Source organism: Heliconius melpomene, chromosome 15 (assembly GCF_056956725.1).
Source record: "Heliconius melpomene rosina isolate 202511_hmr_F chromosome 15, ASM5695672v1, whole genome shotgun sequence".
Taxonomy (NCBI): Eukaryota; Metazoa; Arthropoda; class Insecta; order Lepidoptera; family Nymphalidae; genus Heliconius; species Heliconius melpomene.
This window is the reverse complement of record NC_140403.1, coordinates 10,067,938-10,095,497: the sequence shown is the minus strand read 5'-3', so window position 1 is coordinate 10,095,497 and position 27,560 is coordinate 10,067,938. Positions and strand designations below refer to the sequence as shown.

Here is a 27,560-nt window from a genome sequence, read left to right as displayed (position 1 = left end):
GGTACATTTCGTTTAAATAGTTTCACTTTTTTCATTATTCAACAAGAATAGTTATATGAAATTATAGTCTTTTAAAGCACTACGTCTCCTACACTATTGAATAATTGAACAATATCAAGAGAGTTTATTGAAAGCACAATTCCTGAGTCAGACATGTCGTAAATTGAAAGTTGCGCCGCGCTACGGACATTACAATATTTTCCTTTCAGAAAATCTTTCTTTATAGCAATGGTGGTGCAATGGAAAAGTCTAAATCTATTAAAATAGTTGACTACCATAAAATTTTAAATAACTACTTATAGTTAAAATAAAGAATACTTTTTAATAGATATCGTATTTATACATTTAAAAACGGCAGAAAAAATTAACCTACGATATTTTTCTTTAACAGAAAAAAAAATATACAAAATAAAAATAAATGATAAATTAATACTCTATTTCTAATAAACTTCAAAGAACAAACAAACAACGCTTACAAAGTTACATAAATCGATAACATCTAAACCCTACATGTAGTCTTTAAATGAACTATCATTTGGTACCATTAAGGTCTTAACTGAACCTCATCTGGAGCCAGCTGTAATGCGTAATGATTTTGTTTATCACCTCCACAAGTTCACCTCAACTTTGTGGGTTAGTACGACCAATATTCGATGGTTTTAGGCTATTTTGAAACATTTTCTGTAATTTACTCATTTTCAGTAGCTTGTTGTTATACTTGCTTAGAATATACCAATGACTAGTGATGCTCGCGGCTTCACCCGTTTGAACTATTATATTTTATGTAATAATTTGAATTACTTTCGTGTTTTAATAATATTATGAACATAAATAAACCCGCTGGATTCAAAGGGCGCAGGACCGGATGGAGTGGCAAGCATTGGGAGAGGCCCATGTCCAGCAGTGGACTTTAAGAGGCTGATGGATGGAAATACATTATATATACATTGAAAATTAAAGTTTCAGCCAATTCAATGAAACAATATAGCAGTTTGAATCCAGTCGTGGCGCAGGGGCCAAAGCGTGCCTATAAACGCTACTGGTTGTGAGATCGATTTCCCACTCAAAGAAATGAAATATTTATTTAAATTTATATTTTAACTTCTTCGCTTTGGTGTCGAGGCAAAACACAGCATAGAGTTTCGCTACTCAACACGCAATGACCCATAATCAACCGTTGATTCGTCGTTCGAGTTACATTCTGTATACCTAAGTAGATTTGGGAGAAAATTTAAATTCCATTGTCTATTACAAAATTATGAGAGAAATAAAATAAAAAAGTGTGCATAAAAAAGTAAATTCTTTAGTTCTTTAACTTTTCGTAGCCAAAGGATTAATCGGGATACTAAAACTTCGCTGTCTGTCTGTCACCAGGCTGTATCTCATAAACCGTGAAAGTTAGTTGAAGTTTTGACATATCATGTATTTCTATTGCTATTATACCAAAAATACTAAAAAACTGAATAAAATAAACATTTAAAAGGATCCCACTCAACAAACGTTTTTAATGCTTTTTTTTATAGATAATGGTACGGAACCCTTCGTGCACGCGTGTACTCATACTTGGCCGGTTTTCCATATTGGTTTTGTAAAACATTAGTCACATAGTTTATATGTAAAAGTAAAATCAACAATCTTATTTAGTAAACATTTCAGTCCATGACAATATGATTACTTGGAAAATTTCGCAAAAGCTCAAACGGAGCTTTCCCTTCATTGTCCTCTTTTAACTTTTCAATGTGAAAAAGTTTTATAAGCATAATATTGTTTACAATTTCCCTCTTAATTGCAATATCTTGATATAAATATATATTTTTATTTTTGTGTCTTTAATATTTTTTTTGTTTGAAATGTTAATAGCGAGTTCAATTCTTAAAAAGCTGCTTTGCTCTTTTTTCCTTTACAACAGGATAGGCAGAGGAAGCCACGTGTTAAAACACTCTTATGCTCTATGAGGTGCTTTGCCGTCCAGAGTGGGGAAATAGTTCGATTCTACTAAAAAAAACCTGTATAAGATAATAATTCATAATTTTAGCTAAAGTTAATATTAAATGTTACATTTCCTCGAGTGAGTATCGAACCCACAACAAATCGCGTTTATACTTGTGCCCCAGCGCTACGACTGGCCTCATCATTTCTTTTATGAATTTTACTAATGCAAGAATTATTGATATTTAATTTCTTCAGCTTTATAATATTAATATAAATAGATTAAACATCTTTAAACATTATCTTGAGAAACTGCAGGAAAACTGAGTTAGTGGATTTTATAACGAGTGCTAACAAGGCGGTTTCGGCTTCAGATAATAGTCGCCACTTTATAGTTCAGTTTAACAACGAAATTTTAAACATGCTTTCAGGCAAAATTTAGTAAAATAAAGGCGTGGTTTAAGACATTATGAAGAAAATACCCTTCTTTTCATTCGATTTCGTAGAGAGTAGAGATATGTTTTTCAAGAGAAAAACTTGTATATATAAGTCTCTCCGTTCTCTTTTTTCCACCCGATTTTCGAGACAAATAATCTATAAGTGTTTTTTATAATAAAATTTGGTATCGAGGCTTATACCTATCAATATAACATATTATTGGACAGGACTTGGAAGACAACAAAATTTGAATTTGAATTGAATTTATAATAGACAAAGATAGATAGAGATAACAGAAAGAATATGGTGTACAAACGCTCTTGAAGCCGAGTGTGAGTGTCTATCGGCTAATCAACCTGTATAAATATCCCAGGCAAAATAAAATATAATTTAAAGCCTAATTCTCCTTTACCTACATATATATATCAAGTACCAAGAATTGGTATTTACTATTCAGTATTACGTGAGAAACCGCTTTGTACCGATGTAACGGATGCGGGTGAATATTAATCACGGGTTGCACAGCTTACATTTGCATTTTGGATAATGCCTAAATATAATGGAATTTGCAACACTTTGATAGTCCTAATGTTTCTAGATACTACCTTAGTTATTCTCATTTTATGTTTGCTTTTCTCTCGATCCCGCATATGTATAGCAGAGTAGGCGGAAAATGTAATGTTTGAACTACCGTTCTCCAATTTGGTGTTTTTTTCTTATTCAAAGCGGGAAAGTGAAAATAATTCATTGTTCCGAGGTAAGTATAGGAGCCACAGTCCACAATCAGTCGGCAGATATTACTATTCAATTTAGTGGGTTCTCATTATTTAAAAAGTGATTAAAATTATATCTTATTTTCAGTTTTTTGTGAAAAATTATTTCTCTTTCTACAAAAAAGGAATAAAAAAAATTGTGATCATTCCTCTGAGTAGAAATAAAACCTATTATTTTTTGGTTTTTACTTTTGTTTATACGATATTTTAGCGATGGGTCACTCAGTTTTTAATATTATTGAACTGGAGAGCGAAGTATCGTGACACTAAGGCTAAAAAAAGTCTTTAAAAATGATAAATATAATTCATTTTGCTTTATTATAAGTACACAATACTCGTATATAAAAATGTCACGAAAGCTATGAATTAAATAAACCGTTTTCAAGCTGGAGACTCGCCAAAAGCTCATTTTACTTAAGCCAGTGGTTTGTATTGCAGATATTAAAACTGACTGCCTTCTTAAGATGTAGTCAGATTTTTTTTGTCAACAACATTTTAACTTAATTTAATTCTATAATTTATTATAGAACGACTTTAAATTGTAAAATATTATGACTTAAAATATAAAAAACCAAGCGACTCCGTTCGCGGGTTCGCCCCGTGATTCAGGATGGGGATATACTCATACTACGCTTCACGCTGCTTCACGCAGCTTCACGCTGTATCCCTAGCTAGGCTAGTAAGAGAGAACGGAGCACCGAACGCTACGGCCTCTACGTATCTCTTTCGCCTCGTCCACTGTTGTAAGCCTTTTCTGCGTGCCCTCCGGGGGTCCGAATGCTTTTAATGTGATCTTCCTCCAGTATCCATTCTTTGATACTGTGTTTTTAGGTCAACCGAGTTCTCCTTCTATATCTCTTACTAATTTAATTAAAGATTTTGTTAAAACATACAAAACAATAGTAGAAATCGCATCAAACTCCGTTTCATGATTTGAAAGGAGATAGCTTAGCAACAGACACACATAAGCAGAATTTTGTTTTATCATAAGTATTGATGACTTGCATATTTATATATTTTTGGAGTATATTTAAAATGATAGACAGTGAAGAACTGAGTGACCTGTCACAGAAAATTTTGCAATGTGAATTTGTCGACATACTTAAGTAAGAAAAAATTAAACGTGATTTCTCGTACGTTTTATATTATTTAAACATGAAAGTAATTTTAAGCACATACTTTAAACCGGAATGAGCGTCTTGAATGTACACATATTAAAATATTTTGATCTAATAAATATGAGATATTTGTAATATGTCGAGAGGATGCTATTTGTATGGAATTTATATAACGTGTATAACCGTTCGCGTTGTTATTGGTATGCAACGATTATCTTACATAATCTATTGTTTTTCAGCTCCCCGTTATATATCCCACAGAGTAGGGTAGACATAGGGAACCAGTATTAAGACGCTTCGCACTCTACGCGCCTCTCAATTTTCGATACATTGCGTGTTAAGTGGTAAAACTCAACGCCGCCTTTATCTTGTTAACAGAGCAGAGCAGAAATTGAAAATAATTGAGTCCCCCGAATGGGAATCGAATCCATAACCGTCGTTTATACATTATTGAGGAACTTAGATGTAGTCCTCGGTTTATGATCTGACAGAAGGAATGCTGAAGCGAATGTATGACTTGATACGACCAATTTTCAACTGATAGCGTCACTATAATTCTAATAAAATTCGTATATTGCCGTGACGGATGGACTACTCACATAAACCACGAAAACCTTCTGATTTATTCGTTTACGCACCAGATGGAAAAACAAGAAATATTGAGCATCCCACAGCTCTTCAATAAATATCGAATTGAAACCATACGCTGCAATGTCACATATTTTTCGAAATGACAAATATAAATATATAGAGTTATATTATTATAGCCTATATCATTTAGCGATAACGACTAGTTTAATGATCTAATTTAAAAAAGTGGTGAAAGTTACTCAATGATGTACTATATATATGTGATTCAACAGCTAAGATATCCTGTAGTGAGATCTAACACCGCATATGAGTTACGCGGTGTTAGATACAGTCGCATTTAAAAAAATATATTAGTTTTATTACATATTATTTAGTAAAAAGGAAATATAAACTCGTATCTGAGTTAATATGTCAAATTCAAGATCCAATGAAGTTGATAAATGAGGGTATTCCAGTAATCGACGGTAATTTTTCACCTTCCCCACGCGTTAAATCGCTAATTTAGACACCCCGTCTGAGGTTACTGTCTTATATAATCTATGCTTAGCAGAACACATGCATTAGCATTTATAGTATTACATATATGTAGTATGTACATATTCTTGGAATTTGAGATAACTTTATCTAACAATTAATAGTTTTACATCAGTTTTATATTTTTCCAGCTTTTGATAGAATCTAGTGACGAGACACTCCGTTCTGTTCTGTTCTTTCTAATATAGCGTTCCGAGCGTGCCAACGAGACACTCCGTTCTCCATTTTTATGCCCGAATGTCACGAGTATTGTGTGTTGAGTAGCGGAACACAACACCAGCGAAATTGCTATCCTACTAATTTTATTATTCTACTAATATCAATAATGGTAATCTATAATGAGGCCGGTCCTTACGCAGGAGCACAAGTGTGACTGTAAAACCGACATCGATCCCGACTTAAGGATATGAATTATTTATTTAAATTTATATTTCCGTTTCTTCGCTCTGGTGTCCAGGCAAAAGCGCGGCGTTAAGTTCTGCCACTCAACACACAATGCTCCCAGAATTCGGCAGAAAGTAGGGAACAAAAGCAATCTAGTGTCGGAATTCAGCATACACGAGAGTCCTCTGAGCGGGAACCGAACCCACAATCTTTGCGTGTACTGATCTCATCTCTCCTAAAAGATGAGGTTCAGAGCTGTCACAGGGTGCGATCAATCTCGTCGCTGAATATTTGTCGATTCCACCCGATGAGAGATTTGATTCGACGAAGAATATTAATTCACACCAGCTCTGAGATAACAAATATAATACATTTTGGAGATGTGAACAGGTTTCAAAAGAGATTTATTGTATTCTTAATCGCTTGATCGATATTACTTATATATTATTTAGATAATGTTAATAATTTTCCACGTGGTACCTAGTGTTATGACACTCCGTTCACCACCTTCCACCCAATATTCAAAACTAAAAATTAAATCTTGTTGACGAGCGTATCCTAACGCTGTGTTTTATCTAACTGACTAGGTATGAGTTTATTACAGTTAAATTCGAGCTTATAATGGTCTCAGAATAATTGTATCTATAAAATATTCTTTCGTTGTTTAGCTGCTACTACTTTGTCATGTTTTAAGTCTTTCGAAGAACTGTATTTAAATGTACAACAAGAGCTCTTGTAATAAGATGAAATAAATTGTCTTTGTTAACTTTCGTTCACATTTTCTTTTTAAATTTAATGTAGATTAAATTACATTAATATGATTACATAAGCGTCTTTGTACTTAAAATTTTTTAAATATTACTCCTCTCTAAAGAAACATAAATATTTTATTTTTTACAATAAAAAAAAATATTTTTTGTAAAGACAATTTGAGCATTTTTATTTTATTTTAAGATAGTAACTGTGTAATACATTTTATAACATGAAAGACGAATATATATCTTTTTTTTTACAATAGCTGTCAATATTAAAAACTATTGTGAACATAAATAAAATATATATATACACACACATACTTGTATATATATTTACTTTTTATTACCCATCAATAGTAATTGTATAAATGGGTAATAAAAAGCCGGAAAAGCGTGAGTCGCCGATTATGAGTTCTGTACATGTCAACCATGATTTAATTTTTGCATTACTTTGCACGTACGACGTTGAATCCTAGTATTGAGACACTCTGTTCCTATTAACATACTTCCGTTCCTCACTTTCCGCACTCTAGAGGCATTTCAACGAGTCGGGATCGAACCTATAGCCAGTCCCGTTTACAGAACTCAACGCTTTACCTCGACACCAGAGCATAGAAATGAAAATATACATTTAAATAAATATTTCAATTTCTTGAGTGAGGATCAAACCCAAAACTTATTCCGTTTACAAGCACACTTCCCCCACGACTGGCAGTTGAGATTATTTTTCTTTATGTCCCAGGAATGTTACGCAATTTATAAATTAATCAAAAATGACATTCTTTTTGCTTTTTAATAAAATAATAAGTTTGTTATCTAATATTACTTGAACATTGACACTTAAGCTTAGCGTTATCATACGATGATTTTGTAGTTTCTGCATAGCAGCATACGCACATATATAAAACTATGTAATAATATTATAGGTAACATATACCTATAATATTATTATATAGTTTTTAGTTTTTAGTTAGTCTATAGTTTTTAGCCAACACTAACAAAAATACAAAAATTAAAACAATATATAATTAATCAATTATACATACATATATTGTTTTAATATTTCAACGTCAATTTTCCTTATTTTTATATTTTAAAATGTCGTTTACATCTAAATAGTTTAAAAAAATAACATTCATCATCATCACCAGCCTGTCCTCGTCCACTGCTGGACATAGGCCTCTCCAATGGCACGCCACTGGACTCGATTTTCAGCTCTTCGCGTCCAGCCGCTGCCCCCTAAAAAAATTACATTAAAATTCAAAATATACTACTTGGTGGTTTTTTTAAAATAGAACTCAAAAAACTGAACTGCAAAGTAACATAAGTAAACGATATTATAAATAGGATTGTCGTTTGATTTTCTTGTGTTAGTTATCTCACAACCGTCATGGATCTTGAAGTAAACGGTAAGATTGTGGCTGTTACCGGCGGCGCCCAGGGCTTGGGCCTTGCGATGGTCAAAAGTTTTCTTCAACATGGAGCCAAACTAGCGATTATTCTTGACATCAACAAGGAAGTGGGTGAGCAAGTTATAGCGGACTTAAAAATAAATTATTCAAACAAGGTTATTTTCTACAAATGTAATGTTGTGACAGATTTGGAAAAAATTTACGATTTGATCATCAAAAATCATCAACAAGTTGATGTTTTGATAAACAATGCTGGAATTCTAGATGAATTAAACATCAAAAGAACTATAGATATTAATACAATTGCTGTTATGGAATGGTCCATGAAGTTTTACGAGCATATGAGAATTGATAAAGGGGGCAATGGTGGTACCATTATTAATGTTTCTTCGATTTTCGGCTACAGGATCACAGCTTATGTACCGTGCTATCAGGCTTCTAAGTTCGCTGTTCTTGGGTTTTCTAAATCTTTAGGACACGAAACTAATTTTAAAAAGACCGGAGTGCGAGTAGCGACACTTTGTCCTGGATCAGTTGTTACGAATTTAAGTACAAATTTTGTTATCAGAGAAAAAGATTTATTACCAGAATTTTTGGCGAAACTTAAAGGTTATGAATGGCAAAATAGTACAGCTATTGGATCAGGTATAGTGGAAATATTCCAGAAAGCTGACAGTGGTACTGCATGGGTAGTAGAAGGATCTAGACCGCCTCAAAAATTGGTTTAAAACTATCTTATGGCTCTATAGCACGAATACAGTGCATAGCTCCTTGCCTTTTATTTATTTTATTTATTAAAAATCTATTATTACTCCATAATAAAAATACAATAAGGACCTGGAACTGATTTAGTTGGTTCATTTTTAATAGTTGTCTCATCAGAATGTTAAAATGTTTTCTGAAATAATAATAATAAAATACTTAATGAAAATAACATGCTCATTTGATTTGTTCTGCTTCTCGTCTTTTGTAATAGTAACAATACTCAAATATATAATTGCATAAAAACTAATTATTTACTTCAAGCACTTCTTATAAGTAAATAAACAATACTTTATTACTTCACTATTTTATTTTCATTTCACAACTTTTTGTGATTATTGTAATAAAAATAAAATATAAAAGAAAAATAACATGTTTATAATTTATACTGTTGTTAGAAGGTACATTATAAAGATACTGACTTATCTGAATATTGTGACGTAAACTATAAAAGTGACAAACATAAACTTTATCGGTGAGTTCCGCTACACGACACGCATGTCTTGCGAATTTGAGATGAACATGACAGAAAATGAAGATCGGAGTGTCTTGGCACTAGATTCCACGTGGCTACCTTTTCATACTAGGCAATTAGGCGGAAGGTCCTCGGAATGTTATAACACTAGGTTCCCTCTGCATCCTGCTAGGTACAATGTGATAATTAGTCCGACTGGAACGAATTGCTCTTCTATGACGTCAATTAATTCTTTCACTATTTAGAAATATTATTATAATAAATACGATAAGAAAATAATAAATATTATTTATTTAACCATTAAAAGTCAAGTCATTTATGAATCCTACACTTAATAATATCTTTGTTTTTTATATTTAAAAATGTAAAATTGATTCACTAATTTAATAAAAGTATATACTCTTTAGAATTTTTGTACTTTTTTTAAAGTATGCGTGATATTTACATATTTTTATAGTTTCACGATGTCGCCTGGATAAAGCAGGATACACACAAGAAACCTACTATTACAAATACTCCGTTCACAATTTTTAAGATATTGCGTGTTGATTGCGGAACTCAACTTGGATAGATTTTGATGATGATGATTGACTATTTTTAGTTAAAAAAATAATATTTGGAACATTTAACGTTAAATATTGACAAAAGAAAAAACTATTTTTAACGCAACATTTGTATATTTTTTTAAATAATAATTTTAAACATAAAAAAATGCTTTTTAAGTCATTACAAAACAAATAAATAATAAAAATATTATGTATAACTTAAATGATTTTAGTGTTATTTTTAAAATTTTCACACACATTTTTTTTATTGATTTATTTAGATCCACCAGTGGTAATAATATTAAATTAATCATACAGTAGGTTTCTTATATTTAAATTACTACAGCTAAATGCATTACCTTTTAAGGTTAAAAAATTAAGAAGGAAAAAAAAGAAAAGGAATTCATTAAAAAGGAACTTTAATAATGTTACAATCAGTTGCACATACAGCTGTGCCAGTGGGTTAAAAAATATTAGCGTAAGATATAAGTAATTATATTATATGGGCGGCACATTATGATTTAAGTGCTAGATAAGATAAAAAATGTTTATTTCGTCAAAAAAAAATCGACCTTTTTGACTCTAATATATTTGAACTTATATAAAGAATATCATCCGAGATAAATTCAATTGCGCTGTAACTAGTCTGTCGAGTTAACATGGCTAACAATCTCAAAAATAAAGTTGTCGTCATCACTGGTGGTGCGGTGGGCATTGGGCATTCAATAGCAGTGAATTATCTTGAAAAAGGAGCCAAAGTAGTGGTTCTTCTTGATGTTGACGAAAAACAAGGAGCAGATACAGCGAAAAAACTGTGCGCGAAATATGGAAATGATCGCGCTGTATTCCTTAAATGTGACGTCACAAAAGATCTAGAAGTTGTATATAAAAAAATTATAGACACTTACAAGACTGTCGATGTGCTAGTTAACAATGCAGGTATATTAAACGAATTGCAAGCAAAAAGAACCATTGATACCAATGTTATAGCAGTGATAGAATGGTCTTTAAAGTTTTGGGAACACATGAGAACAGATAAGAATGGGCAAGGTGGTACTATTATCAATTTATCATCAAGGTGTGGCTATAGGATAGAGCAATATCTTCCAATCTACCATGCTTCCAAATTCGCTGTATTTGGTTTCTCCAAATCCTTAGGACACGTTTATAATTTTAATAGAACAGGTGTCAGAGTACTAGTCATATGCCCAGGATTAAGTAAGACAAGTCTTGCGGGAAATATTATAGTGTTTGATTCGGAGATTATTGAAGATTTTAATGTCTTCCTAACCGAGGAACCGTGGCAAGAGGTTGACTCAGTTGGTGCGGCTGCTGTAGAAATATTCGAAAAGGCTAATAGTGGTACGGCGTGGTTAATAGAAGGTGCTCAACCTGTTGTTGAAGTCTAATAACTGGATTATCTTTATGTTTTGTTACTTATTAAAATAAGTTTTTTTAATAAATTAAAGGTATGGTTGTACTTAGACTCAATATATTGGTCTAAATTCATGTTTATTTTCTTACTAAATTAAGTTACCTAAAGCCATATACATTTTTAACAACCATGCGAATGAAGTTACAACTTCTTATATTACATATCTATATAGGAAGTTGTAGCTTCAAATCTTAAACGGTTATTATAAACGTTACTTTGTACCCTATCGTTTACTAAATACTAATCTATATATATAATAAAACTGTAAGGGGGGTAAAATCTGTACATTGAATATAAAGTAAAAAAAACACTTCAGGGGGACTCAATATAACTAATAGAAGGTAAAAATATGATTTTTGGAATTCTTGTCTGTCTGTCTGTCTGTTGTGGCTCTTTAACTCAAAAACTACTGGACAGATTTAAATGAAACTTCTTTTGTTGCATAGCTATGAGTCTTCGGCAACATATAGGCTATAATTTATTTTGATAGTCCGAATACCTGATGTGAGACCCTAGCAGCCCGCCTAATCTATAAGAGATATCAATACAACGAATTAGGAAAAGTTATTCAGCGTGATGAGCATTTTTTGTTGACATCAAAAAAAATTGGATCCAATGTGGAACCCCAGTCACCCAGCTAAACTTTATTACATATAATTCGTCAGTCGTCTTAAAATAAATTATTCTACGTGATAAACATTTGTTTTGACGTTTACGTAATACCATAATTATTATTTAAAATGGTTCAACACCAAATGATATAAATGTAAGTAAATATATTCAAATAAATTTTTTTAAAAAAACCATAAATCGGTAACATATATGTGTATCACAGAAAAAAAATATTACATTCTTATAATTTTTAGGCCCGTTGTGGCGCAGTGGCACAAGCACGCGACTATATACACGACAGGTTTTGAGTTCGATTCCTACTTGAAGAAATGAAATATTTAATATTTTCATTACCTCACTCTGGAACGAGGCAAAAGTAATTTTATAATATCAATAAAATATACGAAATATCTTCTTTTTTATAAAAAATAATCGCTGAATGTGTTGCTAAACGCAAATCTCGAGAGCAGCTGAACCGATTTTGCTAATTCTTTTTTTATAATATTCCTTGAAGTACGAGGATGGTTATAACTGACAGAAAAAAATAAAAAAAATCCAGAAAAGGTCCAAAAACATGACTTTTCTATATTCCCATACAAAAGATTCGTAGTAATATCTACTTAAAAGTCAATTTGGACTTTAATACCCTACTATAAAGTTTAAATGTTAGTAGCTGGATTCCTGGAAGAAAAAATTGAGTGACGTTAGTATCGTATAAATATTATAGCCCAAGATCCCAGAGCCGCCAGACCGACGTCATTTTAGCAAAGCTGAAATTTTGAGGACTAATAGTCTTACATGTAGTTAAGACAGTATGCTTACTCACTAACATGAAAATGGGATCCTTACAGAGGTAGAGAAAAATAACGGTATATTGCTTTTTGGGAAAATGATAAAGCCATCGGATTGATATGGTTGCTTAGGGTCTGCTACCTCTTTATATGAAAAATCCTTCACAGTTCAAGCAGTGCGCTTATGGAACTCATTACCTAACTCTATACTGTCGGGCAATCCATCTCTAAATACTATTAAAATCAAATTAAAACAACATTTATTAATCTCAATTAGAATCTTTAGTAGACGCTTTGTCTTTTTTTTATTAATTTTCTTTTTCTGTTTCAACTCTTATATGTCATTTTATATATTTATGTAGGTATAGTAATATTGATTAATGTTATGTATATTTGTATGTAGGTTTATTATTATTATTATTATTAACATTATATTAAAATACCGCACCCGAATCATTTCTTTTAACATCCCCTTACATTCAATTCGTTCGTTCATTCGTTTCTGGTAGAGATCTCTGTTAGAGATAAGTTATCCATTGTACACATTTTTTCTGTTATCATAAGTTTTCTGTACTTTCTTTCTTGTGTGGTACATAAATAAATGAAAAAAAAAGAGACTTTCTACTTTAACGCAACTGGAAGTGTGCTTTAAGTTGGCACTATCTCTGATGGTTTTTTAAGTTAGAGAGTCTTAAGTACATATTAGACTATCAATCCTCAAAATTTCAGCTTTGTTAAAATGATGTAGATCTGGGGGCCCTGGGATCTCAGTCTGTTAATGTCAATATTTGTCAATATTTCTATGGTAAGATGTCAATTAAAATGTAAACGTCTCATTGTGCGTCTATATTACTAAATCTAAAAGCCACAAATTTTATAAAATTAATAAAGTGTTGTGTATTTGTGACTTACTAAATATGCCTTCTATAAGGCGGTGGACAAATTTAGGCAGAAGAATCTAATCGTACTGCCCAGAACGTGAAGATTGCAATGAACGTGAGCACGATAGTTGACTGATAATTGTGCAAATTTGAATCGAGCTGCTTTTTGTTACGATATATTAATTGATTGGTATAAAAATAGATATATCTCAAAATAGAGGAGCACTAAAAGGCACTCATTATTATATTAAAGAGGATTACCCGAAAAATATATTGGAAAAAAGAAAGTTACTACAACAGGAAGTAAGGTTGGAGAGAGAAAAAGGAAACAAAGCAATAATTAAATATGATAAAATTGTAATACTAAACAATAATATACATACACCAGCATACGAAAACAAAAAAAGAACTCTTTCCAATTCCCCTGAGCACAACAAGAATAATGGAGCTGAGCAAAAATTGCAAGCATGTAAGAAGAATAAAACGCAGAGATCGATACAAAGATCATCAAGCTTATCCGAGAGTGTTTTAAAGCCCAGCATGCTAAACTTTTTAACTAACAAGAAGCCAAATGACGCAGCCAATAATCAACAAAATAAATCCATGTACAAATAGCAACTACCACCCCCCCTCTTGCAGAAAAAACACATACAATATTCAAACAACAACTATTAATAAATCTAATCTCCCAAGCCGGTTGGTCACCGTGGGAGAATATGACCACAACCCTCCAAAGAAAAATATAAACATACGGAACATACCAATAAACTACAAACTAAATAAACTACATTACATTATGTGAAGATCAACAAACTTTGGAGGAGGCCTTCACCTGTTGAGGGGTTCTTGCGAAATATATTGAATTAAATAAACAAATAGAAAGAAAAAATAAATAATAATATTAAAATAATAAAATAAACATTACGATACTAACCCTAAAATAAAATAAATTAAAAATATATATATATATATATACATATATATTAAAAAAAAATGTAACTAACCTAAGAAAAAACCTAAGAATAGTTGTAATTTAAGAATAGTTGTAATTTACTTTAGCAAGAAATAAAAGGCTTTTTATTTTTATTTTATTTTATTTTTATTTTATTATATCAATTGATGCCAGCAGTGCCTACAGCTGTGTTGCTATTGGACCTATGAACTCAGCTTGCCAATATTGAAAGGTTATTGTAAAAACTCAGTTTGCCAATCAATTTGGTGGCGCAATTATTTTATTATAAGGAGGAGGATTGCCAGTGGTTCCACGTTCAATGCAAGCTGATGAACTGAATTCATGTTTAAAGTCCTCGAAATTGTGGAAACATGTCAAGGTATTACATTTAAGCAAGAATATGCGTGTCATGTTGCAAAATGATCAATCTGGATACATATTCTCTAAACAACTCATTGATATTGGTAATGGCAACTTCCTATATATGCGCTGACTGGCTGCATCACCTTTCCTGATTGTTTTTGTCAGTTAACGTAATCAAAAGATGAACTCATTCATAAAATGCTTCCAAATGTTGCTGAAATGTTGCTGATTATTTATTCCATAATTGGTTGAGCGAAAGAGCTTTACTGGCTGCCAAACACACTGATGTAAATGAATTAAATATAAATTTTCAAGATGGCATTCCTGGCAAAATAAGGACACATAAGTCAGTTGATACGGCAACTAATGAAGATGATGTCGTGAACTATCCACCGGAATTTTTAAATTCACTTGATTTGCCAGGATTGCCGCCTCACAACCTTCAATTAAAGCTTGGATGTGTAGTTATAATGTTGCGAAATATTAACCAACTGAAACTTTGTAACGGCATACGATTAGCGATAAAAAAATAATGAATAACGTAATAGAAGCAATCATATTGAAAGGAAAGTATAAAGGAGAAGACTTTTTGATGATGCGGGGCATCCCAATGATTTCGACTGACATACCGTTCGATCTTAAAAGACAGCAGTTTCCAGTACGGCTTGCTTTCGCAATGACTATAAATAAATCCCAGGGGCAGTCATTAAGTGTATGTGGTATTAATATAGAAAACTCATGTTTCTCGCATGGTCTATTGTATGTTGCCTGTACCCGTGTTGGAAAACCATCTGCTCTGTTTGTTTACGCGCCAGATAACCAAACAAAAAATAACGTGTACCATAAAGTACTACAATGAAAATGAAACTGAATTTAGAATAAGTAAAAATAAAATAAAATATAATAATTAGGCATCATAATAAGATATCGGAAATTGTTATTTTTATTATAATTTTTAATGAATATTATAAGAATTACAAATGAATTAAGGTTTTATTTTTTTTATCTTACTAGCTGACCCGGTGTCGCTAATAACAGAATACATATTAAAAAAAAATCGACTGTTAGGCGATACGAAGTTCGCGGGTCTGCTAGTCTCAAATAAATGTCGAGAGGACTTCGGCGACTAGTTTTGAAAAATGTGAAGCATTATTTTACTTTAGTAGTCAGTGTTACCCACAACTGCCGCACGAATGTATAGCGGATGGATTCGATGCTCACTCAGGGGAATAAATTATTATCATGTGTTCTGGTCTGGTAAAAAAAAATATACTATTGATTTTTGCTACTTAACTCGAATTTTGATGGAAAACGCAGAACCGAGTGTCTTGACAGTAAGTTCTTTGTCTGCCTTACTATATGCGGGTAAAAACGTGAATTACAAAGAAAGAGTGGAAAGCGAAGATCCCAGTAATTTATTAGGTTAGTGTATCGCAGTTGTAATAAACTGGTTATTTATGTAAAAAAACATAATGAATTGATAAAAAAAACATGTCCATATATTTAATAATAAAATTTAATTGACAAATATTTGATATCGCTGAGTTCGCTTTAAATGAGATTTTATCCGGTGTCCTTTTACGTAAGAATTGGCGATATTGCTCTTTATTTAGCTTTAACACTAGAAGTGCCGAAGATTGAGACCCCCCTAGAACCGCCGTCGTGACAAATTTGTCCCATTCTACTTATTATGTTGATTGTTGGTATAATACAAAAAAAATATTATTAAAATAAATCGTAAAGTATGTAGACCATCTTTAATAATCAATTCTTATTATTTAACAAACATAAAAGTAGCAAAAAACAAAACACAAAGAAAGAATCAAATATTTCAAATACGTTCTAAGGTCGTGACAACTAACTGAATAACTCTTACAAAATTATAAGTTATTGAAATTAGTTAATATTATTATTAGGCCAAGTAATGCATTAATATATTCTTCATCAGTGATACATCACAGATGATGATGATGATGATGAACATTGCGTGGTAATGCCTCCAGAATTTGGCGGAAAATGCCAGCGGAGTGCATAGCACTAGGTTCCCAGGTTCCCTCTACCTACCCTACAATTGTCCACATTTGGTATCGAGTGTTTTTTCTGAAATTCAAGCCTAGCTTAGTCATCCTTTCATCTGATACCTCACTTGAACTAGCGGCAAAATTTAGTATTGACACCAATTTTACCCCACTTTTCAGGCTATTATTTTTTAAGATTTATACATAAATGTATAGTTTTCAGATTTTTTCTTGTACTTGTACTACATGTAGATGCTAGCTGCCAAATTTCATAATTCTAAGTTCACTGAAAGTACCTTATTAATTTGATTCCCTTTATAGTGTCGAAATACACGTTTTTTACTATGTAAATGGTCATATCTTTTTTTAAGGGCGCTTTTTCAGGAAATTAAGGGACTGTAGATCGTCATATAGTTGATATTCATATACTCATATGAATATCAACTCGATTTCTCCAAGCATTCCTGAAATAAAGGCACAGACAGACGGATGGACAAAAAAATGATCTTATAAGGGTTTTTTTTTCCTTAAAAGCTACAGAACCCTAAAAACTTAGGTATTGACTGCTAAACCTACTATTCAATTTTTTCCGCCCCCGCATCGCCCTTTCACCTCCACCTCGTCCCCGAGGCATGAAAATATGTCAAATTATACCCTCAAATAACAAAATAATAATGGCGGGACAAAAATGACCCAGCGGCAGTTCTAGGTAAATCTAATTTTTTTTCAAAAAGTATGACTGCTATAAAATTATTTATATCTTTAATTAAATAAAGGTGTAAAATTGGTAATAGTAAAAAAATTTCATCTACATAAATTAACAAATAAAAAAGTTATATACAATCAAACTTGCGTTTGGGTCAAAAATGGGACGGGGGCGCTTCTAGTGTTAAATTATATTAATAGTAGTAGTAGGCAGAGGAAACGTAGTGTCAACATATAGGAATTATGGGAAATGATTAAAATTAAATCAAAAATCAAATCAGCTTCCCTTTGAATCCTGCACGTAGCAGGGAAGGCAGAAGGATGAAAATCTTCATTTCAATAAATATTTCATTTCTTCGAATGGGGATCGAACCACCAAAAAATCTCATTGACAGTCACATTTTGTGCCCCTACGCTACGACAAGCGTCGAAAAGGCTAATAGTGGTACGGCGTGGTTAATAGAAGGTGCTCAACCTGTTGTTGAAGTCTAATAACTGGGTTATCTATGTTTTGTTACTTATTGAAATAAGTTTTTTCAATAAATTAAAGATATGGTTGTGATTAAACTCAATATATTGGTCTAAATTAATATTTATCTTTTCACTAAATTAAGTTATCTATAGCCATATACATTTTTAATAACCTTGCGAACTATTTCGTTTATAATAACCGTAACTTTGTACCCTGTTGTTTACTAAATACTAATCTATATATATATATATATATACTAGCGACCCTCTTGCGGCTTCGCCCGCTTTAACTACTGGATTATTCATGTAATGTATGTTTGCAAAGCACTTAAGATAATGTGAAAATTAATTAAACCCTAATGCAACCCGCATTTTCGTAGTTTCAATAAGGATTTTCCAATTGTTTTACACAGCAAGGAATTTTTAGTAGGTACCGTAATTTTAAATCTGTGCTACTAATCTTTTCAAGTACTTATTAAAATATATTTAAATGACTATTTTTAGATAGTTAAATGACTAATTTTAAACGGAAGAAATTATAAACAAAAACCTACCTACTAATAACTACTACAAAAAATGTGAAACCAAATATATCGCGCTTAAATAATACATTCAACTCCAATTATCCAATACGTGCAAACGCATCTAAATCTTCGTTGCTATAGAGGCAGCCGGGTTTTTTTTCGAGCTTGTGGTTAATGCTGAAGGGGGTATTCTGTCCCTGATGAAAAGCAAGCACGACGTGGCTGCCTGTGAGGAAATTTAAATAGAATGCATGGGCCGGGAATCGAACCCGGGCCGCCCGCGTGGCAGGCGAGCATTCTACCACTGAACCACCGACGCGTGTAAGGCAGGCGGGCGCGGCGAACGCATGGCGAGTGGCGAGCCGTTTCGCAGCAAGGATTTTTTTGATATTGTAACAACTTCTAAAGTACTTATTAAAATGAAAAACTGTAAAAGACAGTTTTGGTTTACATTAAATGGCCAACGTAACTAATGTACTTATTTATAGGCTGAGAGTAAGGGATAAGTGAAACTTGAGTACCATACAGCTGATGTGTCAACGGCGGGATGTGTCAACAATTAAATGTGTTTTTCTGTAAAACTATTCGCAATTTCGAAATATTGTAAAAAGCAAATTTTATCTTCGTGTAACGTAGAAAATTAATAAAGTATTTTAAAGGATAAGGATTAATACCATTATAGAAAAATATCCCTCACAATAAAAAATGTATTGAAATTATTATTTTTAGACAGAAAAATGATCACTACACGTTATTCTTAAAAGATACGAATATGCTCTCGCGGACTTTTTTGTAGATCTTATTAAGAGGAACAATACTCCAGTATATTTTTTTCATGTAGTACTTACCATTAAAGCAGCGCATGCGCGAAAGTGTCTCAACGGGTAGGACTTTATACACATTTATCGTATTTATGTTAATTTACATAAGAATGTACAAATAATAAACTATATATAAACCTTCTACGAAAAACACCCGATTTAATGGTGAAGACCGCATCAAAATCCGTTGGGTGGTTTAGAAGAAGAAGAGTTAGAAACAACAGACAGACACGAAAAGCGACTTTGTTTTATAAGATACTAGCGACCCCCTTGCGGCTTCGCCCGCTTTTACTACTGGATTATTCATATAATGTATGTTTCCAAAGCACTTAAGATAATGTGAAAATTAATTAAACTCTAATGCAACCCGCATTTTCGTAGTTTCAATTTCCAATTGTTTTACACAGCAAGGTTTTTTTTAGTAGGTACCGTAATTTAAATCTGTGCTACTAATCTTTTCAAGTACTTATTAAAATATTTTTAAATGACTATTTTTAGATAGTTAAATGTCTATTTTTAAACGGAAGAAATTATAAACAAAAGCCTACCTACTAATAACTACTACAAAAAATATGAAACCAAATATATCGCGCTGAAATAATACATTCAACTCCAATTATCCAATACGTGCAAACGCATCTAAATCTTCGTTGCTATGCCTCTATAGCGGGCGGGTTTTGTTTCGAGCTTGTGGTTAATGCTGAAGAGGGTATACTGTCCCTGATGAAAAGCAAGCACTATGTGGCTGCCTGTGAGGAAAATTAAATAGAATGCATTGGCCGGGAATCGAACCCGGGCCCGCGTGGCAGTCGAGCATTCTACCACTGAACCACCGATGACTGCTCATGACGTGCTTGTATAAGCAAAACGTCGCGGGGCGGCAAGGACGTTTTGATATTGTAACAACTTCTAAAGTACTTATTAAAATGAAAAAACAGTAAAAGACAGTTTTGATCTACATTAAATGGCCAACGTAACTAATATACTTATTTATATGCTGAGAGTAAGGGATAAGTAAAACTTGAGTCGGCACAGCTGATGTATCAACGGCGGGATGTGTCAACAATTAAATGCGTTTTTCTCTAATACTATTCGCAATTTCGAAATAGTGTAAATAGCAAATTTTATCTTCGTTTAACGTAGAAAATTAATAAAGTATTTTAAAGGATAAGGATTGATACCATTATGGAAAAATATCCCTCACAATAAAAAATATATTGAAATTACTATTTTTAGACAGAAATATGATCACTACACGTTATCCTTAAAAGATAAAAATATGCTCTCGCGGACTTTTTTGTAGATCTTATTAAGAGGAACAATACTCCAGTACATTATTTTCATGTAGTACTTACCATTAAAGCAGCGCATGCGCGAAAGTGTCTCAACGGGTAGGACTTTAGACACATTTATCGTATTTATGTTAATTTACATAAGAATGTACAAATAATAAACTATATATAAACCTTCCCTGAAAAATACTCGACCTAATGGTGAAAACTGTATAAAAATCCGTTGGCTGGTTTAGAAGAAGAAGAGTTAGAAAGTTCAGACAGACACGAAAAGCGACTTTGTTTTATAAGATATAGGATAGGATAAAAGAACTTGTCCTCACTGACTGAGGTAAGAGGTAAGACGTTTGTCTGAGGGTCTCGATGCCCAAAACAGAGGCTCTCCTATTCCATGGCCGGCGGAGGGGTCCCCCCCGTAGGGCTACTCTGAACATCCAGGATCAGGAGGTGGAGGTACGGACCCAGATGAAATATCTGGGTCTCACCCTAGACGGTCGATGGTCGTTCAAACCGCACTTCGCTCTGCTTGCACCAAAGCTTGTAAACTGCGCTGGAGCTCTTGGCAGGCTATTGCCGAATGTCGGAGGGCCGGACTCTTCATGCCGACGGCTTTATGTCGGTGTGTTGAGATCCATGGCATTGTACGGTGCACCTGTGTGGGCTGACGCTCTCACCGCTCACAATAAAACCCACTTGCGGAAAGCGCAGCGGGTTATAGCGGTGAAAGCAATTCGAGGTTACCGTACGGTGTCGTGGACGGCGGCTACACTCTTGGCGGGCGATCCGCCTTGGGAGCTGCAGGCGGAAGTGCTTGCTAAAGTTTACACTTTTCGAGCAAGTGAGCGGTCGCGAGGTGAGCAACCATCGGCAGAGGTTATCGCGCGGATCAGGAGAAGAGCGGACGAAGCCCTGATCCGGCGTTGGAGAGAGGACCTGGGGTCACCGGCGGCAGGCCTAGCGACAGTGGAGGCAGTTCGCCCACACTTGGGTCGCTGGGTTAAAAGGAGTTTTGGTGTCCTGACGTTCAGACTGGTGCAGGTTCTGACGGGGCACGGTTGTTTCGGTAAGTACCTGCATCAGATTGCACGTCGGGAGATGTCGCCGGTGTGCCACGAGTGTGATGCCTCCGTGGATTCGGCGCATCACACTCTGGCTGAATGCCCCGCTTGGGCCCCACAACGCCATGCCTTGATGGCGGCAGTGGGTAGAGACCTCTCACTGGCCAGTGTGGTAGGGGCTATGCTGGACTGTGAGAGGAACTGGTCTGCAATGGTCTCCTTCTGCGAATCAGTAATCGCATTGAAGGAGGCCGCGGAGCGGGTGCGCGAGTCCAGCTCGAACGCAGACTCGCTCCGCCGCCGTAGGCCAGGGGGTAGAAGAAGGCGGTATGCGCGTCTTCTACTCCCCCTACCCTAGAGGAGCTACCGCGGGAAGGTCAGGTTGATCTTCCTGCAAGGTTATTGCGGATGCCCTAGGGCACCCTGAAAGCGATGATGGCCTGCAAAAGGCGGGCCTTCCACCGAGGCGTCGTAGTAGTATGCGCGAGCGATCCTGCGGCGTCTCATTTTGGTGGAGAGGGTTACCGCTGGGTTTTAGTGGGTATGATCGGTCTCACCGGTGAGTCCCACAGTACCGCTCATCCGTAAGGCACGCCTTCCGTATGGGCGGTCTGCGTAAATGCATTTCCCAGCGAAAAAAAAAAAAAAAAAAAAAAGGGAAGGCAGAAGGATGAAAATCTTCATTTCAATAAATATTTCATTTCCTCGAATGGGGATCGAACCCCCAAAAAGTATTTGTGCCTCTTCGCTACGACTAGCGTCAATAGGAAATTAGAATAAAACAAATAAATAATGAAAAAATTCCACACGATTTAGATTTATTTGTGCTTTTTTATTTTTTTCAACATACAATAAAAATATATTTTAATAAATGTACAATACAATACATACAACTGCGCCAGTCTTAAAAAAATATTCGCGCAAAATATTATATATGATAGGCACGTTAAGTGATAAGCAGAAGTTGTTTATGTTGTCTAATGAATTAAGACCTTTGACTCTACGCTTGTTGTACTTATATAAAGAGTAATCCGAGATAAATTTATTGTGCTGTAACTAGTCTGTCAAGTTAACATGGCTAAAAATCTCAAAAATAAAGTTGTCGTCGTCACTGGTGGTGCTGTGGGTATTGGACATTCAATAGCAGTGAATTATCTTGAAAAAGGAGCCAAAGTAGTGGTTCTTCTTGATGTTGACGAAAAACAAGGAGCAGGTACAGCGAAAAAACTGTGCGCGAAATATGGAAATGATCGTGCTGTATTCCTTAAATGTGACGTCACAAAAGATCTAGAAGTTATATTTAAAAGACTTATTGACACTTACAAGACTGTCGATGTGCTTGTTAACAATGCAGGTATATTAAACGACTTGCAAGCTAAAAGAACCATTGATATCAATGTTACAGCAGTGATAGAATGGTCGTTAAAGTTTTGGGAACACATGAGAACAGATAAGAATGGGCAAGGCGGCACAATTATCAATATGGCATCGAGGTATGGCTATAGGATAGACCAATTTCTCCCAATTTACCAAGCTTCCAAATTCGCTGTATTCGGTTTCTCCAAATCCTTAGGACATGTTTACAATTTTAATAGAACAGGTGTCAGAGTAATAGCCATATGCCCAGGATTTAGTAGGTCAAGTCTTGTAAAAAATCCAAAAGTGTTTGATTCGGAGATTAATAAAGATTTTGATGTCTTCTTAAGCAAGCAACCATGGCAAGAGGTCGACTCAGTTGGCGAGGCTGCTGTAGAAATATTCGAAAAGGCTAATAGTGGTACCGCTTGGTTAATAGAAGGTGCTCAACCTATTGTTGAAGTCTGATAAAATTATTAAAAAATATAGTTAACCCAGTCGTTAGATATATTTTTTTGTTACTTTTAACGATAGGTTTTAATAATGTTTTTTATTAAATTAAAGGTATATTTGAAACTACGAGTACAAACGTTTTAATATTTTGTTCATCTAAATTCATATTAATTTTCTCACTAAATGAAGATATCATAGCCATTTACATTTTTATTAACTATGTTTCCTGTTCATCTATATGTCCTGTTCATAACTAAAAGACTCCCTGCGGTAGAAAACGTGAAGTTTACTAAGAAGAAAGTATAAAAAGTGAAGAAGAGTGATTTTTATATGAAAAAAGTAATGTTTTTTTAAAAAAACATGCGTATAATATATTTCATGTTGTTGCTCAACATTAAGAATTTATTAACAAACACTTGATTGTACCAATATTTATTCTTACTGATGTAGTTGCTTTTATGTATAAAACTTCGCTCAAAATGACATTTAACCGGGTATACGTTTACTAACATAAATTACACGCAAGAATTCAAAAGACTCCTCTTTATTTACCTTTTTTACATTTATTTATCTTCTAGCTTCACGATATATTCCTTATAGGAATATACTATGCCTAAGTCCTTTAATTGTTTAAGGCTCCCTCTGCCTACCCTGCTTTGAACAAAGTGAAGATGAAAACAAACACTAAAGCTTTTGTTACATGATTATACAGATATTTAATGTGTATCGAATCCAGTTTCATGTATGTTTATTATTACAAAATTACAACGTAACGTAATTGATATTCAATACAATAAAAGTTTGTTAATTTTGATTGAAACCTAAAGAAAAAGAAAATAAAGATATATAGTAACACAAGAAATATTAAATTGAGTAAACACCTTGCCTTACCTGTTTCAAAATAATATAAAAAAAAACACAAAACATTCGTAAACCAGGTCAGCAGTTTGTCTCAGCTGTCTCAAAAATATTTTAAAGCGAGAAAATTTGGTATAAAAGATAAAAGGGCGGTGTCATCTTCGCTGAGTGGTGTTGAAATCAAGGGTTACTTTTTATAACTTTATTTATTTATATTCAAGAAATGTTATATTTTTAGTAACATATTGGTGTTCGGGAATTTTTTTCTCACTTTCTTATTTTTTTTTATGAAATATAATAAACATAATATATATGGATTTATGCGTATGTACTTAAAACTCAAACAGACCAGATATAGGTTTAGAGTTAATTTATATAACAGCGGAATTAAGAAAAAGATCTCAGCCTGTCTAGAACTATCATCAATTCATCCGGAACGTTCTTCAAAGTTTCAAAATTTTTTATTGATTATATAACAATATTATAAAGATTTTAAATTACTTCATCACCCAAATCCTATCAGAGCAATCACCGTGGCGAATGACAAACAATGGACTTCTCATAATTTCTTGCTTCATTGAATTATAAGGTAATACGTCGTTCTCGTAATGAAGCATTATTGGAGGGGGTAAGAGCTTTGCAGCATTAGTTCACATCAAGTACGCTGAAACTCAACGGGTGGAAACATAGGGGTAGCAAATTTATAAAATTTTATAGTGGCTAAATTGTGAAGGAATTGAGTGTAAACCTGGTGATTGTGTGATAATTCGGGAAAGGAAAATTATTGAATACTAACGACTCTCTCGTGGCTTTTCTTGCTGCTACCTTGGATTATGTATAATCCTTTGCTTACTCGTTTATATGATGTAATAAATAGCAATACTATAAAAATATGATATGTAATATATATAAAAAATTGTTTAGACTTAACACGAAAGAATAAATAAGGAAGTTGTCCATATGATTTTTTTACACAATCATTTATACAATAAATAATAATGTAACAAACGAATTTTGTTTCACAGCTTGTATAAAGCCGTCGTGATGCAGCGGCACAGTGTCGAACTGTAAGCGCGAAGGTTATGGCTTCGATTTCTACGATTGGATTTTTTTTAATTTCCTTGCTCAGGTAACAAAACAATACGCAAAATTGACTGCCGAGCACACGAGACGAAGTATTTCGAAAAGTGGGGACAGCATGACCTAACTAATTTAAATAATTAAGCTCGGAGCACTTATTGCTCGTACGGTTCTCGATCGTAAAGATACCACGATGCCTCGCTTACTTTTACTATTCCCTGAGATGCTTAAGATTTCGCCTTAAGTCCAATGTTGTATGCTCGTAAACATTAACACGTGAAGGAAGATGGCAGAGTAGGTTTTACTTTGTTAAATTGAACTAAGAAAATAAACTCAAGGTAATTTATACTGGATCTATCAATACTAATTTATAATTTTTTTTTGGGGGTCCAAGATGGAAAGCGTGCCCTCGGCGACCCGTGCCAGCCCTTATGAGGGCTGCAAGGTTGCATCCGCCAGAAGTTGATGACAGTGGACGAAGCGAAAGAGATATGCAGAGATCGTAGCGAGAAGCTAAGTAAGCTTATAATACTTTTTTATCGCACATACATATTTTTTTTATATTAAGAGAGAAAAAAATGGCTTCCTGCTGTATCCCGGGTGGGGTAGGAAGAAGGAACATAGAACTAAGGCATTTATTACTCGTGTAACTTCTAATATTATCGTTAAAAATTCCTACACATACCGTGTATAATTAAACCGTCTTATAATATTAGAGGCTTTTATTTAGTAATATCCGTACCAATGTATGTTGTCAGAACCTTGTGATAAAACACTCCGTTCCCATTAAGACACTCGCGTTTCCCATTTTCTGTTAAAATCTGGGGGTACTGCCCTTTGTATAACAAAACTGGAGAAAATAATTCTGCTAGTAAATATCAATTTTCTGTTCCTCGCTATAATTAGATAGATTGTGGTGTTGACATTCAGCAATGTCTCTAAATTCAACAGATATCAGAGAACGGAGAGATTTTGCTATGCAGAAAAATGTATAAAAAATGTCGATTTCTTCATAAAATTACTGAGCAGACAGCGTGCAGATATGATTAAGCAATCTCCATTAGAGAGAGGTAGCTCATAGCTCGTACCAAACAAATTCCTTTGCAAATTTAATTATAGCACTGAAGTTTATTATTTGTTGGACTTTATTCCTTACTAGCGGCTCGCTCGCGGCTTCGCCCGCTTACCATCTATAATATTTTATTATGCCGCATTTATCAACAGATTGATTATAAAATAGGGTCACTTTAATATGAAAAAAATAAACAATTGTGAATCGAATTCTAACAGTAATATCTTATTGTGTACTATTATAAGTAATTTAATCGAAAAAACGAATAATTAAAAAACAATCTTGAATTCGCGCATGCGCAACTAAATTTTAAGTTTTTGAAAAAATTAAACAAACAAACTCTTTCGCTTTATTATATTAGTATAAAAGTGCTTTATTATATTTGATCTAAAGGAAATTAAAAATATTTTAAAACAATTAGAAACGATTTCAAAGCTATACTTAAGCGCACAAACTTAAATAAAAAAATAATTATAGCAAATAATATTTCAATTAAATCATAATTAAGAATTTAATATATAATTTTTAAACTTACAGATAATTTTATAACCTTTTACTACTTAAAACCCGTCATTTTTAAAGTCGGTGCCAACATGGGTATTTTTTGGACTTCATTGAGTATTTACATTTAGTATTTTTTTCTTAACCTTTAAGTATGGACGTCGGGTCTGACAGACCAGACAGTTCTACGAATTCTACAAATCGGCCACTTCTCGGTGACCTCCGCCACTGAGTCTCTCAGTACCTTTCGTGTTAATGACAAAATGAATGTAGATAGCAGTGGTTGTGTCTCTGGGTTCAAAACACGTGAGTATTTAACTTTCTAAACGGGGCCTGGGTCTGTCAGACCCGACGTCCATGTTTCCCATACATGAATGATTTCAAAACGCCATATATTTTTATAATATTACAAAATATACTTTAATATTTTAATTGTATTATTTGTATTCAAATGTTTTTATTGTTTTATATCATATATTATTTGGCATTGTTTGTTATATATTTTAGTAATATAAATATTATTTACCTAAAAAGATTCAATTTTTTTAGTTTTTATGATAAAATGGAAAAAAATGATCGACCTAGCACGTCAGGGACAAAA

At 33.5% G+C, this 27,560-nt stretch overlaps 3 protein-coding genes across 3 annotated transcripts; all 3 read left to right on the top strand.

The window, feature by feature from the left end:
- Nucleotides 1-7,912: 7,912 nt before the first annotated feature.
- LOC146531673 (15-hydroxyprostaglandin dehydrogenase [NAD(+)]-like) lies at nucleotides 7,913-8,893 on the top strand. The gene has a single exon (XM_085198433.1). The coding sequence runs from the start codon at nucleotides 7,913-7,915 to the stop codon at nucleotides 8,660-8,662; it is 750 nt and encodes a 249-aa protein (XP_085054559.1). The 3' UTR covers nucleotides 8,663-8,893.
- A 1,443-nt stretch (nucleotides 8,894-10,336) lies between these two features.
- On the top strand, nucleotides 10,337-11,125 carry LOC146531672 (15-hydroxyprostaglandin dehydrogenase [NAD(+)]-like). Its single transcript, XM_085198285.1, has one exon. The coding sequence runs from the start codon at nucleotides 10,376-10,378 to the stop codon at nucleotides 11,123-11,125; it is 750 nt and encodes a 249-aa protein (XP_085054411.1). The 5' UTR covers nucleotides 10,337-10,375.
- Nucleotides 11,126-22,669: 11,544 nt separating this feature from the next.
- LOC146531671 (15-hydroxyprostaglandin dehydrogenase [NAD(+)]-like) lies at nucleotides 22,670-23,577 on the top strand. Its single transcript, XM_085198620.1, has one exon. The coding sequence runs from the start codon at nucleotides 22,714-22,716 to the stop codon at nucleotides 23,461-23,463; it is 750 nt and encodes a 249-aa protein (XP_085054746.1). The 5' UTR covers nucleotides 22,670-22,713; the 3' UTR covers nucleotides 23,464-23,577.
- The last annotated feature ends 3,983 nt before the right edge of the window (nucleotides 23,578-27,560 follow it).